The sequence below is a fragment of the Stenella coeruleoalba genome (assembly GCF_951394435.1).
Source record: "Stenella coeruleoalba genome assembly, chromosome: 18".
Taxonomy (NCBI): domain Eukaryota; kingdom Metazoa; phylum Chordata; class Mammalia; order Artiodactyla; family Delphinidae; genus Stenella; species Stenella coeruleoalba.
The window spans coordinates 20,555,256-20,574,783 of record NC_137164.1 but is presented as its reverse complement, the minus strand read 5'-3'; the positions used below and the strand labels follow the sequence as shown (position 1 = coordinate 20,574,783).

The window sequence follows — 19,528 nt, the reverse complement described above, 5'->3', positions numbered from 1 at the left end:
TCAGAGATTTTCTTTTATGAGGTGGTCACAAAAATTATACTAGCTCATCTCAGAATAAGCAGAGTCACAAAAAAACAAATAAGATTATAAACTTCAAAAAACAGTCAACAGATAACAAAAATCAGGTCATCTCCAAGCACCATATTTTAAAAATTACAATGAAGAGAGAACAATTATTAATATTTCTGTATCTACGTACCGATTTATACAGCAATGAAGAGCACAGCTACAGGAGATGGGGAGTGAACTAGACAGAAGCATACTACTAACAAGATACTTTAAAAGACATTCTCAAACCAAGATAGATCAAGTAGACAAAGATATGAAAACTACAGATCAAAACAACAGATGTTTCAGATATACTTTAGAACCTGAAAGCCAAAAAACAGAAAATATACCTTCTTTTTAAGCATATACAGAAAATTCAGAAAAACGGACCATATCTTAGGCCACAAAGAAAATCTTATCAAATCTGAGAAAAAGAAATACAAAAAGCAATAATATAGAAGTTATTTTTTAAAAAATCAAAAGAATACACATATAAAACAAACAAAAGGCTCTTCAATCTGAAAAATTTTAAACATGCCATTAAGCAATTATTGGACCACAGGTGAAATACAAACCTAAAGATGAGAATTCCTTAAAAATAATGACAATGAAAGCATGATATATGAGATCCATGGAATTCAGCTAAAGCAGTTATCAGAAAAATGCTTATAGCATTAAATATGTGTGTGTATATGAAAATAAATAAATAAATATTCCACCAATTCAAAAAAGAAAAGGAATACAATAATCCAAGGAGGGAATTAATAAAGAGAAATAAATGTGTTGAAAAGAGAAAGAACTAATACATAAATCCAAAAGCTGATGCAAATAAACCACTGACTAAGCTAATGAAGAAAGAAGGGAAAACGCACAAGTATTCAAAATCCTGTATGACAATGTGAAAGTAGCCATTAGAACAGAGAAAACAGAAAAACGTGATTTCTTTGCACAACTCTATGCAAACTAGTTTAAAAACCTAGACAAAGTACATAATATTCTAGAAAAAAAATTAACAAAACTGACTTAAAGTCAAAAGTCTACTAATTTCCACTGGAAAAATAAATTACTTACAGAACTTCTTCATAAAATAGTACCAGACTCAGGTGGTTTCACATGGGAATTCTACCAAACCTTTCAAGAGCAGAAAATCCTGATACCACTTAAGATATTCCAGAGCAAAGAATTAGGAATATTTTGTTATTATAAGGTACTTGGACTACCTGTGAAGTGCTATAGTATTATTTGAAAGTAGACTTGAATTAATTGTAAATGTAATTGCAAACTCTAGGGCAACCACTAAAAAAGTAAAAATAACAAGTATAATTGATATGTTAAGAAAGGAGAGAACATGTAATAGTATAAAATGCTCAATTCAAACCATAAAAGGCACAAAAACAGTGGAAGACAAAAAATAGGAACAAAGAACAATGGTATAACAAATAGAAAACAGTAACAATTACAGTAGATATTAATACAACTGTATCAATAATTACTTTAAACATCAATAGACTAAACACACCAATTAAAACACAGATTGTCAGAGTGGATCAAAAAACAAGACCCAGCTAGCTATACGTTGTCTATGAGAAACCAACTATAAAAATAAAGACACATATAAATTAAAAGGAAGGGGACGGAGAAAGATATACTATGCTAAAGAGAGTGGGAGTAGATATGTTAATTTCAGACAGGCAGACTTCAGAATAAGGAAAGTTAGCAAGGACAAAAGGGCATTACATGATAAAGGGGACAATTCTTCAAAAAGACATAACAATCCTTAGCATATATGCACCTAACAACAGTGTCAAAATATATGAAGTAAAAACTGATATTACTGCAAGGAGATATACCTGATCCACTAATACATTTGGAGACTTTAACACCCCTCTATCAGAAATGTACAGATCCAGCAGGGAGAAAATTAGCAAGAACACAGTTGAAATCAAAAGCACCTTCAATCTACTGGATATAACTCACATCGACAGACTACTTCATCTGATGACAGTAGAAAACACATTCTTCTCAAGCTCACACGGAACATTCTGGACCATTTTATGGACCATAAAACACACTTTTAAAAGAACAAAAATCATATAATGTCTAATCTCAGATCACAATGGAATTAAACTGGAAATTAATAATGGAAAGATAGCTGGATAATCCCAAAATATATGAAGATTAATCAACACACTTCTACTTAACACATGGGTCAAAGAAGAAATCTCAAGAGAAATTTTAAAATATTTCAAACTAAATGAAAATAAAATACAATTTATGAAAATTTGTGGGTTGCAGTGAAAGCAGTGTTTAGAGAAAATTTTACAGTACTGAATCCATATAGTAGAAATGAAGAAAGCTCTAAAATCAATAATCTAAGTTTCCACCTTAGAAAACTTGAAAAAGAAGAGCAACTGAAATCTAAAGTAAGCTGAAGAAAAATAACAAAAATTAGAGCAGAAATCAATGAAGCTGAAAACAGGAAATCAACAGAGAAAACCCAACAAAACCAAAAGCCAGTTCTTTGAAAAGATCAAGCTTCTACGCAGGTTAACTAAGAAAAAAAGAGAGAAAACAAAAATTACCAATATCAGAAACAAAAGAAGAGACATCACTACAGATTCCAAGGACATTTAAAGGATAATAAAGGAATACTATGAATAATGCTATGCCCACAAATTTGATAACCTAGATGAAATGGACTAGTTACTTGAGAGACACAATCTGCCAAAACTCACACATCAAGAATAGACAATCTGAACAGACTTATATCTACTAAAGAAATTGAATCGATAATTAATAACCTTTCAAAACATAAAGCACCAGGTCCACATGGGTTCATGTAAGAATTCTATCAAACATTTAAGAAACAACTTATACCAATTCTCTATAGTCTTTTCCAGAAGACAGAAGCAGAGGGAATATTTACAGAATTATTCTGAGGCCAGCATTAATACCTAAATATCTAATACCAAAACTAGATGAAGACACTACAAGAAAAAAAAAAAGGACCAAGATCTCTCATGGGCATTGATGCAAAACTCCTGAACACATTAGCAAAATATAAGCAAATGAAATCCCACAATATATAAAAATAATTATACACCACAACCAAGTGGGATTTATATCAGATATGCAAGGGTGGTTCAACATTCAAAAGTCAATTCAGGTAATTCATCACATCAACAGACTAAAAAAGAAAAAAAAAGACATGATCATATCAATAGACAAAGAAAAAGTATTTGACAAAATCCAACACTCATTCATGATCAAAATTCTTAACAAACTAGAAACAGAGGAGAACGTCCTCAACTTGATAAAGAACATCTATACAAAACCTACAGTTAATATCATAATTAATGGTGAGAAACTTTCTTGCTAACCTCAGGAACAAAACAAGGACGTCCTCTCTCACCATTCCTTTTCACCATCATAATGGAAGTCCTAGCTAATGCAGTAAGACAAGAAAAGGACATAAAAAGTATACAGATTGAGAAGGAAGAAATAAGTGCGTTCAGAGATGACATGACTGTCTATGTAGAAATTCTGAAAGAATCAACAAATCTGTAGGTTGCTTTGGGTAGCATGGATATTTTAACAATCCTAAGTCTTTCAATCCATGAGTACGGTATATCTTTCCATTTATTTGTGTCATCTTCAATCCCTTTCATCAGTGTCTTACAGTTTTCAGGGTACAGGTCTTTCACCTCCCTGGCTAAATTTATTTCTATGTATTTTATTCTTTGTGAGGCTGCTGTAAATAGATTTCTCTTTCTGATAGATCATTATTAGTGTATAGAAATGCCACAGATTTCTGTATATTAATCTCACAGCCTGCAACTTTACTGAATTCATTTATTAGTCTAAAAGTTTTTCTGGTGGAGTCTTTAGGGTTTTCTATATATAGTATCATGTCACCTGCAAATAGTTGTGTATACATATTTTAAAGTAGCGGGATAATCCAATAATTTAGTTTTTAGGTTACCTATAGGGAAAAAAATAGAGCGATCCAGAGATAAAAGGTAGACTTTCCTGAATGTAACCTGTTCTGTAGATTTAACTTTGAAACATAAGATACCTCATTAGCCCAGTAGGCATCAGTCTCATAACTTTGAAACCATGAAAATGTTTTATATACTTAGAAAACAAAATTATATTTTTAAAAATCCCTAAAACTAAAATCAAATGAATCAACCCAACTTCATCAATTTTGTGGTTTAACCACACAGACAACTGTTCAAGTGACTTAAAATACAATAATTTGCACTTTGCTATACAGCAGAAACTAACACAATGCTATACAGCAGAAACTAACACAACACTGAAAATCAACTACACTCCAATAAAAATTAATTTTTAAAAAATACAATAATTTGACTATCTCTTCCTAAGAAACATATATCACAGATATTTCCCTCATGGGATATATCCTAAGAACTACCAAGACATCTTAAACTGTTCGAAGTAATCATATTATTAGTAATACGATTGTTAATTATTATTCTGGAACTATTAAATGTAAGATAATGCAAATGAATGTCAACAGGGACTAAAATTTTCAGCATAAGAGAAAAGTGATACAACTATAAAATCAAAGAATTAGGTAAAAGTCTTGCAATTCTAAATTTGAACTATTTGAACTCATGTTTGTGTGCATGTTTTTAAAGAGAAGATACATATGTATTTCCTAGGCGAAATACAATGAAAAGCCCTAAAAATAACTAAACTAGTGGTTTCCAAGTAGTGGTCCTGAAATACCATCTCCCAATAAAAGAACCAGCGCTGTACGTAGGGGAAAATGGCTGACTCCAAGTAGAGGATAGATATAAAATATATACAATGAGCTGGGAACATCTTAACAGAAACAAAGAAACTATCAAGGACTACTGAAGCTGTGTCAATACAGGCAGGATATAATTGGACTTCATCAAAATTAAAGAATATCTTTAAAGACACCACAGGGACTTCCCTGGCAGTCCAGTGGTTAAGACTCCGTGCTTCCACTGCAGGGGGCATGGGTTCGATCCCTGGTCGGGGAACTAAGATCCCGCATGCTGCACGGTGCAGAAAAAAAAAAAAAAAAAGACTCCACAAAGAAAATGAAAAGGCAAGTCACATACTGGGAAATACACATATCCTGCAAATGACTGGTGGTATTCAGAACATATAAGAGCCACAATTCTGTAATAAGACAAACAGCCCAACTTATAAGCAAAAGACATAAACAGACACTTCACAAAAAAATTATAAAAGGCCAATAAACACATGAAAAGATGCTCAACATCACTAATCATCAAGAAATGAAAATTAAGGGACCTCCCTGGAGGCTCAGTGGTTAAGAATCTGCCCAGGAAGATCCCACATGCCATGGAGCAACTAAGCCCATGAGCCACTACTGAGCCTGCGCTCTAGAGCCCATAAGCCACAACTACTGAGCCTGCACGCCACAACTACTGAAGCCCTTGCGTCTAGAGCCCTGCTCAGCAACAAGAGAAGCCACCGCAATGAGAAGCCCGCACACCGCAACGAACAGTAGCCCCTGCTCGCCGCAACTAGAGAAAGCCTGCACGCAGCAACAAAGACCCAACGCAGCCAAAAATAAATTAATTAAAAAAAAAAAGGAAATGCAAATTAAAACCACTATATACCCAGTAGAGCAATGCCAAGTGTTGGCAAGAATGTAGAGCAACTGAAACTCTCATACACTGTGGGTTGAGGATGTAAAATGGAATAACCACTAGGGAAAACTACTTGGCAGTTTCTTATAAAGCTAAGACACATAACATACACATAACATATGACTCAGCAGTTCCACCTCTAGGTATTTACCCACAGAAAACTATGTCCACACAAAGACTTGTACACAAATGTTCATAGCAGCTTTATTCATAATAGCCAAAATAACCAGAAAACCATATGGCCAATAGGCATAATAACCAGAAAACAACTCTAATGTCCATCAACTGGGGAATGGATAAACAAATTTTGACATATCCATATAATAAAACAGTAACCCACAATAAAACAAACTGTTGACACATACTACAACATGGCTGCATTTCAAAAGTATTGTGCTAAAAGAACCGAGACCCAAGAATATATAATATCTGATTCCATTATAGTGACAGATCAGAGGTTGTCAGGAGCCTGGTTTGAGAGGGGACTGACTCTAAAAAGACATGAAGATATGTTCTGGGTGATGGAAATGTTATGTATCTTCATTGTGGTGGTGGTTATACAGGTGTGTACATTTGTCAAGACTCAAATGGTACACTTAAAATGAACACATTCTATAAAGTAAACTTTTAAACAGAGCTCAGGATCTAATACAAAGACCTCCCACAAGCTAAGGAAGGGACATTTGAGGGAAAAGAAAAAAAAAAAGAAAAATAGTGGTACTGGATTAGAGTTAAGAGACATCAATAAGAACTCATGTTTAGCTCAATACAGATAAAGACGGTTGCTTGTAATACTTATAGATATATGCATATACACCAATTAGTATACACTCATATTATTTCATTGCTCTGTCAGCTGAGAGGGCCTAAAAAAAAACAGCACCCCAGTAGGAACAAGCACACCTAGTACCAGATCTCAGCTCGCTCTCTCTCTCTCTCTCTCTCTCTCTCTCCCCCGCCCTCTCCCTCTCTCTCTCTCCCCTAGCCATCAGAGAAAAAGTCCATGCTACCCATACAAAGAGGTCCACATAGAAACTGAGGCCTCCAGCTGACTTCCAGCATCAACAACCAGACATGAGAGTGAAAAAATCTTCAAATGATTCCTGCCTCCAGCATCCTAATACTTTAGCTGAGGTTCCAGACATAAAGGAAGAGATAAGCCATGCCTACTGTGCCCTTTCTGATTTCCTGACAGAATCCATGAACAAAATAAATGGTTGTTATACGCCAAGGTTTGGCAACTGGAACTCCTTTTAATATTATCAAAAAATATTATGTATTTGCAGATCATACAAGGGTAAAGACATTTTTTATATAAAATGAACATTTTAATCTACATTTAAAAATCACAGTAATCAATCATGTACTATATATACATTATCAAATTCCTACCAGGTAGTATATATTGTATCTCCACTTATACCCTTCCCCTTCTCTTCTAAACCTTTTCCTTTGAAATGGGTAAACAACACTCCTCTGTTCTACTTAATCCTATACTCATCCTCAAATTTTTAATTTGGTGACTCTCTACTCTTGCTGTTTTACATTTACTGTGTTTTATTCTTTCCAAAGAATTTTCACATGTACGTCCTCACTTGGTTCTCACTATAACTTGTGACATACTGGTGCAAGAGACTTACTCAGGATAGTTATAAAACTGTTAATAAGGCCTTCTAAGTTAAAGTCCTCCATTGCATGAGTCAGCTTTTTATAACACATATAGTCCTATCTCCTTCCTTATCAGTGAAACTTTTTCCTCATCTAGCCAAAAATATCAAGATGTAGAAAAAGAACAAGGGAATTTTTTTAGGTGGTGTGGGGAGGGAAATGAGGGACAGGAATAGAACTGGGTAGGGGACTACAAAGCAAAGCTAATAATTATGTATACATTCTGGGAGGTACAGTTCCCAGAGACAGAAAGCTTTATGCTAGAAATTAGTTCTCAATTCAGAAAACCAGAGAACCAAGCACTAAGGGTAGGTCAAAATCAACTGTAGTGTGCAAAGTCAACATCAATGGTAGCCTATAAAATATCTGAAAGAGGCTGGAAGTTGGATAATCAACTTACGATTCAGCTAAAGACTGAGATCTGAAAAAGTAATTTGCATACCAGTCATTTTAAATAGATCCAGAGTGGAGGTGAGGATAAATATCAAGTCTAAATAGATTCTCTGAAGATAAGTCATCAGGTTGAGGTGGGGTAGGAAATGATAAAAATGACCTTTGAAAAAATACTGGACAAGGAAAAGGGAACATCATTCTGAAGTCTCAAAAGAAAAACTTCTGAAAATGACTTATTATTGGAACCAGAGAAGGTCATTAAAATGATTAAGAAAAAATATTTTAAAATATATTACACAGATCAGTTGAAACATTATTCCAATGGTTTTAATTTCATATATGAGAAAGCAGATTGACAAAAAAGATTAAGACATTAAAAACAAAGATCATGAAAAATACCGGAGATGGATGGTGGTAAAGATTGCATAACAATGTAAATATACTTAATGCCACAGAACTGTACACTTAAAAATGTTTAAAATGGTAAATGTATAATGTATTTTATAACTTAAAAAAGAAAAAAATGTTTTAAAAGATCAATTCATACAAATAAACTCAGACCATTGCCCATCTGCTCTAAGGTAAGATTTCAGGTGAGCAAGAGATGCTCACAGTGCACCTCTAAATCCTAAACTATTAGATATCCTCCCACAATGATGAATTATTTTATACTTTCTTGAATGTGGCCACAAAGCTTCTCTTAAGAGACAGAGATCCCCTATAGCACATGCATGCCCTAATCATCAACAAATGCTTGAATGTTCCTCCTGACTCTATATTCACAGGTCTAATTTTGCTTTCAAAGCTATTTTAATTGTGTGCTCGAATTATGTAAAATAACAAGTCTCTGTTATAGAAGAAGAAAACACAATTCAATGACTGCATTTGAAAAGTTCCACAGACTGGTGAGAAGTATCCAGTACCATAAAAATATGTTTATTATTTCATAACTGTTCTAAAATAACATATTAGTGTCTGTGCAAATACAGAAAACAGTGCCAAAAGTTAGTAGTCTGTGATGCTATGAGTCTAGCGTACAAAAGGGGCCTTTCCATCTTAGTTAATAGCATGGAAAGCCTGTAGTTAGGCTTAACACCTCCCCTCCACTCATTCTTTTGGTCATCAAATCTTACTGACAATACCTCAAATTAGCCTCTCACCATGTTAAATTCAGTTCCATTATGTTAAGCATGGTTCTGATCACCTAGACCAAACAACATGTCCAAAATATTGCCAATGCAACATATGACCAACATAAAAAATTATTAACAAGATATTTGACTTTCTTTTTTTCATACTAAGTCCTTGAAATTCAGTATGTATTTTATACTTACAGCACATCTCAATTCAGACTAGCTACACTTCAAGTGCTCAACAGCCCCACTGGACAGCGCAGACCTGAGACCATCAGGAGTTCTCAACAATGGCTGCACATCAGAATCACTTTTCATTTATTCAGTAAGTGAACTTACTAGTTCCAGGGTCTGGAGATGAATTGGTAAACAAGATAGATCTCTTCAGCCCTCATCTCACATACACATGCCGTTAATTCTTTCACTCTAGGTGCACAGCTTCACAGGTTCTCAAACACACAAGTCCTTTAAAATATTGTTATTGTGTTGGTTTTCTTCCTCTTCCTAGACTCTCACCCATTCCCTCCTTCATCCCATCTATCCTTCAATATCCAGTGCAAATGTCATTTTCCTCTGGTTCCCCAGGCAGTTACTTATTCCCTCCATTGTGAGCTTTGCTCTTCTCTCTCTGACATACTACCACAGTCTATAGCATTACAGTTTACCTATTTATGAATTGGTCTCTCCACAAGTTCAGGGTTTATCAACCTCAGACACATTGGAGTTGAGGCCAATAGCAGAGAAACGGTGGGATTAGTTTGCAGAAAATCACACACATCCTATCTTAGCCATGCTATGTTATCTATGCGATACTTGCCCCTACATAAACTACATCTGATTTTCCCATAGAAATTCATTATGTGAAGATCAAGAGTCACACATGTTACAATAGGGAATGTACCACAGAAATGATCAGCACCTGTTTTCGTGCCAGATATAGCACTCAAAATAATTAATACCTGCTATCCTAACTTATTAACAGTTTTCTCTAAGTTTGGATAGTGAATTCCCTAAAACCTGACTACTCTTGAATCTTGAGACTTTATCCCTTAGGTGTGCATGAAGTTAAGTGCCTTTGAGGACTATCTCATCTAAGGAAAGCAAGAACCAGGATTTAAATGTCTTAACAAAATACCAACTTTGCTGTCTACTAAAACGATATGCTGAACATATAAACCTTTACAATCAACAACTACTTACACTTAGATATCTGTTAAAAACCTCAATCTCCAATGCCGATATTCATCTCCTATTAAGAGCCTAAAACCAATTTATATTTGAGAAAAAAGGCTAAGAGCTATTCTAATACCATTTATTAGGCTGTCACATTGGAAGAGTCAGTCATGATACTTGTTTTACACATATTTTCTTCACAGCAACACAATAATATAGCTATCATCTCCATTTTACAGATAAAGAAACTGACAGTAGCATTAAATAATTCCTAAAGTAACGTGTTCAGAATATGAATTCCAGATGTCTGCCCTTTACATTAAGTACAATCTACCTAGTGGTATGCTGGAGCCAGTTCACACTGACTCACAAGAGCTAACTGTTAAATTTTTAGGAACTGCACAAGCTGTAACTAAAAATTAAATCATAAAAACAATTAAATAAGTAATATTAAAACCAACAGTACTAATTATTCAAAACTCACTTCCCAAATATTTCAGTACACTTTACTCTTGTGGTTAATTACATTTATTGTGTGTGTGTATTCCCACACTTCCCAACTCTGTATTCAGTGATACCATTTTAGTAGCCTGAAACTGACCATGATGGGAGTATTTACACCAAAGAAATTGGTAAATCCTACAAAGTATGGCTTTCTTTTTTTCTGAGTGGTTGTTAAACATATACCAGCAAACCATGGAGTCCATTCATTATTCTGAAATAAAAAGTTATTTCAAAATGCAATACACATGCTCAGCCCCTACCCAGAAATTCTAATTCAGTAGATTAAGGGTAAAGTACCTGCGTGTGTATTTTGAAAAAGACCATTTCTCCTCCAAAAGGATTTTGATACATACCGCCAGCTGAGAACTACCATTTGAGATTTCTAAAACGGTTTTACGTATCATATCAGACATTAGAAAGCTACATACTTAAGACTGCATTACTTTAAGTCCCCAAAGATGTTTACAAACTATAATATAAAACTGTGACACAGCTTTTTTTCAAGGATCAAAATAGCCAAAAGAAAGCTTCTATATATCGAAAATTATCAAAGAGGTTGCTGCTTATACAATTCAGTAACTTTCGTAAAAAGGCTATAATGAGACAACTAGATATCCATATGCAAAAGAATGAGGTTGGACCCTTACCTCACACCATAAATAAAAATTAACTCAAAATGGATCAAAGATTTAAATGTAAGAGCTAAAGCTCTAAGATTCTTTGAAGAAAACACAGGCATAAATCTTTGACCTTGAATTAGACAACAGTTTCTTAAATGTGACACCAAAAGCACAACAAAAATATAGATAAATTGGATTTCATCAACTTAAAAACATTTTTTAAAGGACACCATCAAGAACATGAAAAGACAACCCACAGAATAGAGAAAATTTTTGCAAATCATATGTATAAGGGACTTGGATCCAAAATACATAAAGAATTCTTACAAATCAACAATAAAAAGACAACCCAATCTAAAAATGGACAAAGGATCTGAATAGACATTTCTCCAAAGAACATATACAAATGGCCAATAAGCACACAAGAAGATGTTCAACATCACTAGCAATCAGAGAAATGCAAGTCAAAACTACAATGAGATTACCGATAGGTATAATCAAAAAATTAGATTAACAGCAAATTCTGGCAAAGATGTGGAGTATTGGAAATCTCACACACTGATGTAAAGAATTTAAAATGGTGCAGCTGCTTTGGAAAACATCCTAGCAGTTCCTCAAAAGGCTAAACATAGTTACCACATGACTGAGCAATCCCACTCCCAGATATAAACTCAAGAGAAATAAAAACATATGGCCACACAAAAACTTGTATACAAATGTTCATAGCAGCATTATTCACAACAGCCAAATCATGGAAACAACCCCAACATTCATCGACTGATGAATGGATAAAAAGAATGTGATATCTCAATACAATGGAATATTATTTGGCAAAAACAAGAAGTGAAATACTGATACATCCCCTAATCTTTCACAAACCTTGAAAACACTATGCTAAGTGAAAGAAACTAGTGACCAAAAAACTCACATATTGTATGACTCGATTTATATAAATATCCAAAATAGGCAAATTTACAGTGACAGTAACTGGAATAGTGTTTGCCCAGGGCTGGTGGTCAACTGAGGGGCTAGGGAAATGACTGCTAAAGGTTATGGGTATTCTTTCTGGGGTGATGAAATTGTTCTAAAATAGACTGTGGTGATGGATACATGACTGAGTATGTGAAAAGCTGCCCAAGTGTACACTTTAAATGGATGAACTGTATCTCAATAAATTTATTGCAAATGCACACACAAGAGCACGATAAATTTCTTTTAAAAAAAAATTAGATCTGGGAAATTTCCATTCCTGACAAACATCTATGTTTTCTTTTAATCAATAAACTACATCATAAATTGTGCTTCTCTTTTGGTTTCACCACTAAATTCTGTGATCATATGTGCTTTCTAGTTCAGTTTCTGTCACCACCATGCCTTGCCTTCACTGTTTTAATTTAAAAGTGTTGTACTGCAAGGCACTTCAACTCTTCTTGGAAGCAAGCAGGAAATGATGGCTGGCTGAATTCCAAAAACTTAAGAATACATTTAAATACTCATGATGTCCACCATGGCACAGAAACCCTATGAAGTTCAGCTTGAGCTCTGCCAACCAGATCCCTTCATTTTAACTACCACCAAGAACTAAAACGGTAAGAATTATGTTTTTCCAGAGGACTTTTTCCCTCTAAATTACATTATCCATATAGAACACTGTAATGCAATATTACACATTTACCATATATTTAGCACACAAGATAATATTTAAAATAGAACATAAATAATAAATCACTACTGAAATTTAACTTTGTTTGGGGAAATTCATTCCTACCCTAACAGGTGAGGATGACTCCTCTGTATTTCGTTTCTGGGACTCAGTGTCCACATCTTGGCGTTTGTTCTTCATTCTTTCTCTAAGATCCCCTGTAGGTCTTTCTGGTGACCTTTGAACCAAAAAACAAAAACAAAACAAAAAACAAAACAAAACAACAAAAATCTATATTTATATAACATTTTATAAGAATATATTTACAGAAATAACCTCACAAATCTCAAAATAGTTTTTCTACTATCCATGGCTCCTAAAGTTCAGAAAAACAATTAATAAATTTCAGTTTATATATTAATATATAAAAAAATATAAGCATCACTTACAAGTTTTCTCCCAATACCAACCAAAATGCATACACTAAAACTCCATGGGGTGGCAGGTACTGGTGATATTAATAAGAAACTATACGTGAGTTGAGAGAAAGGAATTTGTAATTAATAGCTTAATTTGTTTTCCTATGAATCACATAAATATATTAGTTATATTTGAAAGCAAGAAGTAGGAAGGTAAAGTTTTAAACCACAGCACTGCAAAATTAATCTAGAAACAACAGTATTATCATATACATGTATACGGTTGGATGCAACATCAACAACTGTGAAAATATTTTATGCATCTCAAGAATGAAAGCAAATGTTATTCTTACAATTCTTCTTAAATTTGAAATTATTTCAGAGTAGAAAGCAGTTGAAAAATTCAAAGCAAGATTTTCAACAGTGAGTTTATACTCTGCTTTTATACTCTTGTTTTTAATTAAGGAAAAATATACATATTTATATTTAACACTGGTAAAGCTTCATAATTTATATTAGCAATTTGATAAATGGATGTTCAATTATTTTCACACCATCACTAAGTGAGAAAAATAAAGCAGAGGTAGAAAACACACTGCCTTTATAGACTATTCCTAGAGCACCATTAAAAGAGGGCAACAGTTGTTAAGGAATGATATGTCCCTCTTTAGCCACCAAAAAAAAATGTGTATGTTTTTAAAATATATAAACAGATTACAAAAATATTGACATCTATTTCAAGTAATAGCTGTTCAATCAAATCGAGTCCTTTATCAATCATTAATACAAATCACATGATTAGTGAAAAAATAATTTCAGTCAATTCACTTTAAAGGAGCTCATTAACATTTACATGCACATTTTATAGATCTATATTAAATGTTTTAACAGTTAAAGCTGAACTGGTAAATGGATCTTATTAAGGACAAGCATTTAAATGCTTTAAATTATAATTATGATGCACATGTAAATTTTATGTGCCCTAGTTTCCTTTAAATAATAAGACAGTGTATTATAAACTTGTTTCTATCCTAAACAGTACCTAACAGAATGCTCTACATACAGTGAATGCTCAGTGACTTAAATGATTTGTGACTAAGTAAGCATTTCTGAAATACATTACTTTTCTTTCCATCTCTGAATCACATTATGAAATATATTTTTCTTCCTTATAAAAAAAAGGGAAAATACACAAATACAAAGGAAGTTATTGGGGAAAAATGCACAAAATAGCAAAATTATAACAAAAAATCCTTTATTCTAAATCTAGTAATGACACTATTTTTTTCCATTTTAGACAAATTTCTCTGCCCATTTGCCGCACAACCATCTCTTGTATAAAAATTTTGAGTATGTTAATGTCACAGATGAAGTAAAGCATGTATTAAAAGTACAGTAATAATATAAGCAAAACATTAAAATTATTGAAACAGTTTCCCCAGGTATGTGTTTGTTTATACAGGTATTAAACTTATAAAGACTAACTTTCCCACATTGACAGAAGGGACAGATGACAATCTAAATACAAATAAAACAGAGTACTCAGCATCACAAATAACCTAAAAATGTACAACATTTAAGTGAACAGAAAGTCAGCTAATGTTAAGGTTTTGAATTTTAAGTTCTGTTAAACTTCAAAATCCATACACATACACAAAAATTCACCCAATTAAAAAGGAAATCTCCAAATGCTAATGTTCAGTTTTTACACTGTCGCTGAAGCCAAAGCAATCAGCACATTCAATTTTAGGACTAGGTAAATCAGTTGTTTACCAATCAAGTTTAAACTGCTTTTGTGACAATCTTTATGTATGTTACATCTTTAAACACCATAGCAAAATCATCATGAGGGAGCCAAAAGAAAAATAAAAGATTTTTGTTAGGAAAGTCTAATTTAGCCTTGCCTTTATTAAAGGAAAAATGATATTCTAAATAGGTAGTACATTTATCCACATATAAATACATACTTTCATTTACCTCAATATATTGTGATAAGAGATTTGGCAAATGCATTTTAACCTACAGAGCTTGCATTAGATTATCTTTTGTAATTACGATTTGAATTTAGAACATCTTAAAAAGCTAAAATTATACTTATTTAAATTCTACTATTTTAAGAGTTGAATGTAGTCTCTCCTCACTAAAAGCAAATCCATGAAATTCTGCCGTCTTAAACAGCACTTTAATACATAATTGCGGGGCAGGGCACGAAAGTAAGCCATACATATATTACAAAAACAAATTTTTGAGCAAATTAATTTTAAAGCAAACATCTCTATTAATCTTGAAATTAACAACTAAAAAGATCGTGTCGATCTTTGCTATTGATAAGACTACCACCAAAATAGAAAATCTGACCAAACATATGGTAGTATTTCAGATTTTTATACTAGATAAATTACAAAAGCCATCTTCTAATAGTATATGAACAATTCAAAGTTCTCAATTTACCTTCTATAATTGCTGCTATAACCTTTACCACGGGGTGAAGGGCCATGTACGAATCTACATGTGTTTCCATAGAGGCAGTTGCCAGTCTTCAGCCAGTTACGGCACTGTGTCTAAGAGACAGATATTACTATGTAAATTTCATATTTAGTCATATTTATTTCTGGAAAAAAAGATGCTAGTGGGACAAAATTTAAATAAATGCTATCAAAATTCCAACTAACCTGAGATATATTACTCCCCAAATAATAAAAACATCAAAAAAAAAAAAAAAAAAGCCCATAAACCCTAATGCCCATCTCACTCCTTTTTTATGAAACACATTTTAAAAAATTTACTAAACCAATATTCCTACAATACAACAACCTATTCACTTTTGTGATATAAATAAGAAGTTGAAGTACAGGAATTCAAGAGAACCCCTGTGACTGTACTAGTGACAACTCACCTCTGCTGTACTGCCAGTGCTGGGTCCAAGCCTCTCAAATACACTGGGTCTTCGGGATGTGCTATCAGATATGGTCTTGGTATTTTCCACTGTGACCTTCCTTCTAATTTTTGACATTTTGTACTACTTTAACCAAAAAAGAAAGAGGCAAACTGTAAAATTCTTCAGTTTTAAATAACTGAGCCAATAACTTACAAGTAGATAAAATGGTAGATAAGATAACACTGCAAAATTACAGGGGATTTTTCTCAGAAGAAAAAAGCCATAGGAAAGGTCACAAGTAAACAGAGGTAAACAGAAACTATCTTCTAAGACATACCTTATTAGTGAATTTAGAACAATTTTGAATCTTTTGCCTAGAATTTTACCTCTTCTACAGAGTGAGTAAGATTCTACTCACACAGTTAAGTTTCCATAGTACATTCAATTTCAGAAAACACACTATAAAATGTTTAGTTTCTAAGTTCCTTATAAAAGTTGTTTCAAAATTTAATAACTGTCTTTTAAAGAAAGTTATGCTATCATTCTCCATCAACTAGTTAATGGTTAAAGAAAGCTTTGCCAAAAATAAAATCAGGTAAGAATTTTAGTCAGAGTAGAAATTATGTTTTACACAGTTTAAGTGATAACATCAGCTATGTCCCAAAAATCAGCTTGGGAGAAAAATACTATTTAAATATTTTCTTTGTCTTACAGAAGCCAAAGAAGAACAGCATAATCAGGAAATTTATTTTGCAATAATACAAAAAACAAAACCCTCAATGTTGATAAGTGACCTTCTTTCAAAATATGACAGGCTGTAGAACTAGAAAAAGTGAAGATGTTTTGATAATCTATACTGCACTGAATTGACATAAAAGTCAAAGATGCTAAAAGAAATAAACAGGCTATTTACCATTATTATTAACAAGAAAAGAAAGATGAATTATAAAAATATTTTACAAAAGTAAATAAAACATTAGAAACTAAAATATACAATCAGGTGATTCAACTAGAAATGAAAATATCAGATAACAGCACTATGATATATGTTAGAAAACAATGTTAAATTCTAGACCTAGAATAATCTAGAGAGTACACTACTGTGAGAAGTGGGTAGGAACTGCCTAAGAGAAAGAAAAAGGAACTAAACCGTATCACACTTTATACACTAAATATTAGTTGAAATTTTGTTAGTAGTCAAAAGTTACTAGAATGAATGATGTCAACTAAAGAAGTAAAAGTTCCATTTGGTAAAGAACTGGTCTCTATAAAGTTCACAAATGCTCTTTAATGCGGTTTCAAAGTAAGGTCCTATCACTTAAAAGGAAATTAAATCATGGTAGTACAGAATCAAAACTTAAAAAAAAAAAATTACAATGTTTGGTCCAGTTAGATACTTCTTGTCAAGTCACACTTTGAAAAGGTCCAAAGAATATGGACATTTGACAAATTAACAGGTAATGAACCAAAAGGAAAATATGATATGATATAATATGGTAGTTTTAAATTGGAAAAATTTATATTCTTATTTTCTAATATACAATGTAATCATTAATTACGATTACAATCAATTTTTAGTGATTCAAAAAAGGTAACTTGAAAGTAATTACAAATTTTAAAAAATTACAGTGTCACATAAGTGGACAAGAATTTGTGCAACATAAAATCACTTATGTATCAACTGTTCATCAAGTAAGGAACTATGAGGTCCACCCTCCACACTATAGTGAGTATTGCAAGATAATCTTTGATTTAACTTTTCTTGAGCTTATTCTCAGCCCAAATGTGAATTTATAAAGGAAAAGTTGGTAAATTCCACATGTACATTTGACTTACTGAACATAAATAAAAGCCAAGATAAGCGATAAGTGGAGCTGAGAAAGATCTAGAAGACGTAGAGCTTTGCTTAACTGAGAAAAACACTTTTTTATAATTTATAAGTAAGATTCGATAAGAAGTAAACATGTAACAAAATGTATGGAAAAAGTTAGAACAAAAACAAATTTTTAAAGTCTCATTATCTGTTACTATAAAAACATACAGGTGTACATTGAAATCCTCATTCATTAATTCAATTTTAAAAACATTTATTAATAAACTTAAAAATGAATGTGTTCTAAAAGTTTCTTATTAGTTATTATTAGTTATCTACAACTTGGGAAACAGGCACACCATCCCACCACACTGCATCAAGACAAGTAACCCTAAGCTTACATTTTTCCTTCCACTATCAGTGGAAATGGTCTGCCCCCAAAATCTCTATCTCCAACATGCCCCTACTCCAAACACACCCTCCCTCCTCCAAAAAAAATCAACAGTAGTGTTTTGCACAACTGGGGTAACAAGCTATTTATTATTATACTTGAAACACTGGTCATATCTCTTTTCTTGTCTTTCTGAGGGCTCCAGGTATTATTAACTCTACGGTTTCTCTTCCCCACCTATAATCTGTTGCTTGAATCAGCACTCCTCTCCTCCTCTGACCCACTGCTGGAAAGCAGGGTCTCACAGCTTCTCTCCCATCCTAGATCCCTAACATAAGCTTTGAAGACTTCAAAGGGTTTGGACTGCGACAGACAATCAAGTGAGGACTAATGATCCAATCTTATCCCTTTACTTGTATTCTTGACACTAAAAAAGTTCCTTCCAACAGAGACAAGGTAGCTCTTACAGATGACATCAAGAACTACAAGATTCACCTACATAGTGATTATCCCAGGAGTTTTACTTCTGCTACTGTTGAGTCTTCCAACTCAGGGAAGAACAGCAATGAAGTAAAGACGTATTCTCTTTTCTCAGAGAGTCCAACTGTGTCAGACCTTGGCCTAAAATGACACTGAGTTTGAGGACCAGGTCTAGGTTACAGGGAGGTCCTAGACAGGAAAAAAGAAGAAAGAAAAGAAACCCTGAGGCAATAAAAGTAGAAATCGAACTTTTCTAATTGACAGAAACAGAAATTCTTCTGATCATCTATCTAGGAACTTCTATCAGTAGTCAACAAATTATCTAAATATTATTATGAAACATTTATGATTTTTGCACAGATAAAATGCCTTATGCCTGCAAATACAAAATATAATATTTTAAATCCCATTTTTCTAAATATATACACATAACCTACAGTACACGAGGAAAACATTTGCTCATATATATTAATTTAAAACTATGTTACCATCTAATATGATGATTAGAATTTTCACTCTAAAAATTTGGGCCCAAAGAGAAAGATAAACCACAAAAGAATAAAATGTAGATTTGAATGAGAGGAGGAAAACTGTTTCAATTAATATCTGAACAGACTTCAATAAGAAGTAAATGCTTCAAAATATATGAGAAAAATTAGAAACAATAAGAAAAAATATAAATATTAAAGTC

General features: G+C 32.9%; 1 protein-coding gene across 1 annotated transcript in view; it reads right to left on the bottom strand.

Moving 5' to 3' along the window:
- Positions 1-19,528, bottom strand: part of ZC3H13 (zinc finger CCCH-type containing 13) — a 93,794-nt gene that overhangs the window by 71,230 nt on the left and 3,036 nt on the right. The window contains exons 2-5 of the mRNA XM_079903343.1: positions 18,857-19,026; positions 16,172-16,297; positions 15,727-15,836; positions 12,983-13,094 (exon numbers count right to left, since the gene is read on the bottom strand). Coding sequence (XP_079759469.1) covers positions 12,983-13,094; positions 15,727-15,836; positions 16,172-16,288 — 339 coding nt within the window. The 5' untranslated portion in view covers positions 16,289-16,297; positions 18,857-19,026. The remainder of the gene's footprint in view (positions 1-12,982; positions 13,095-15,726; positions 15,837-16,171; positions 16,298-18,856; positions 19,027-19,528) is intronic.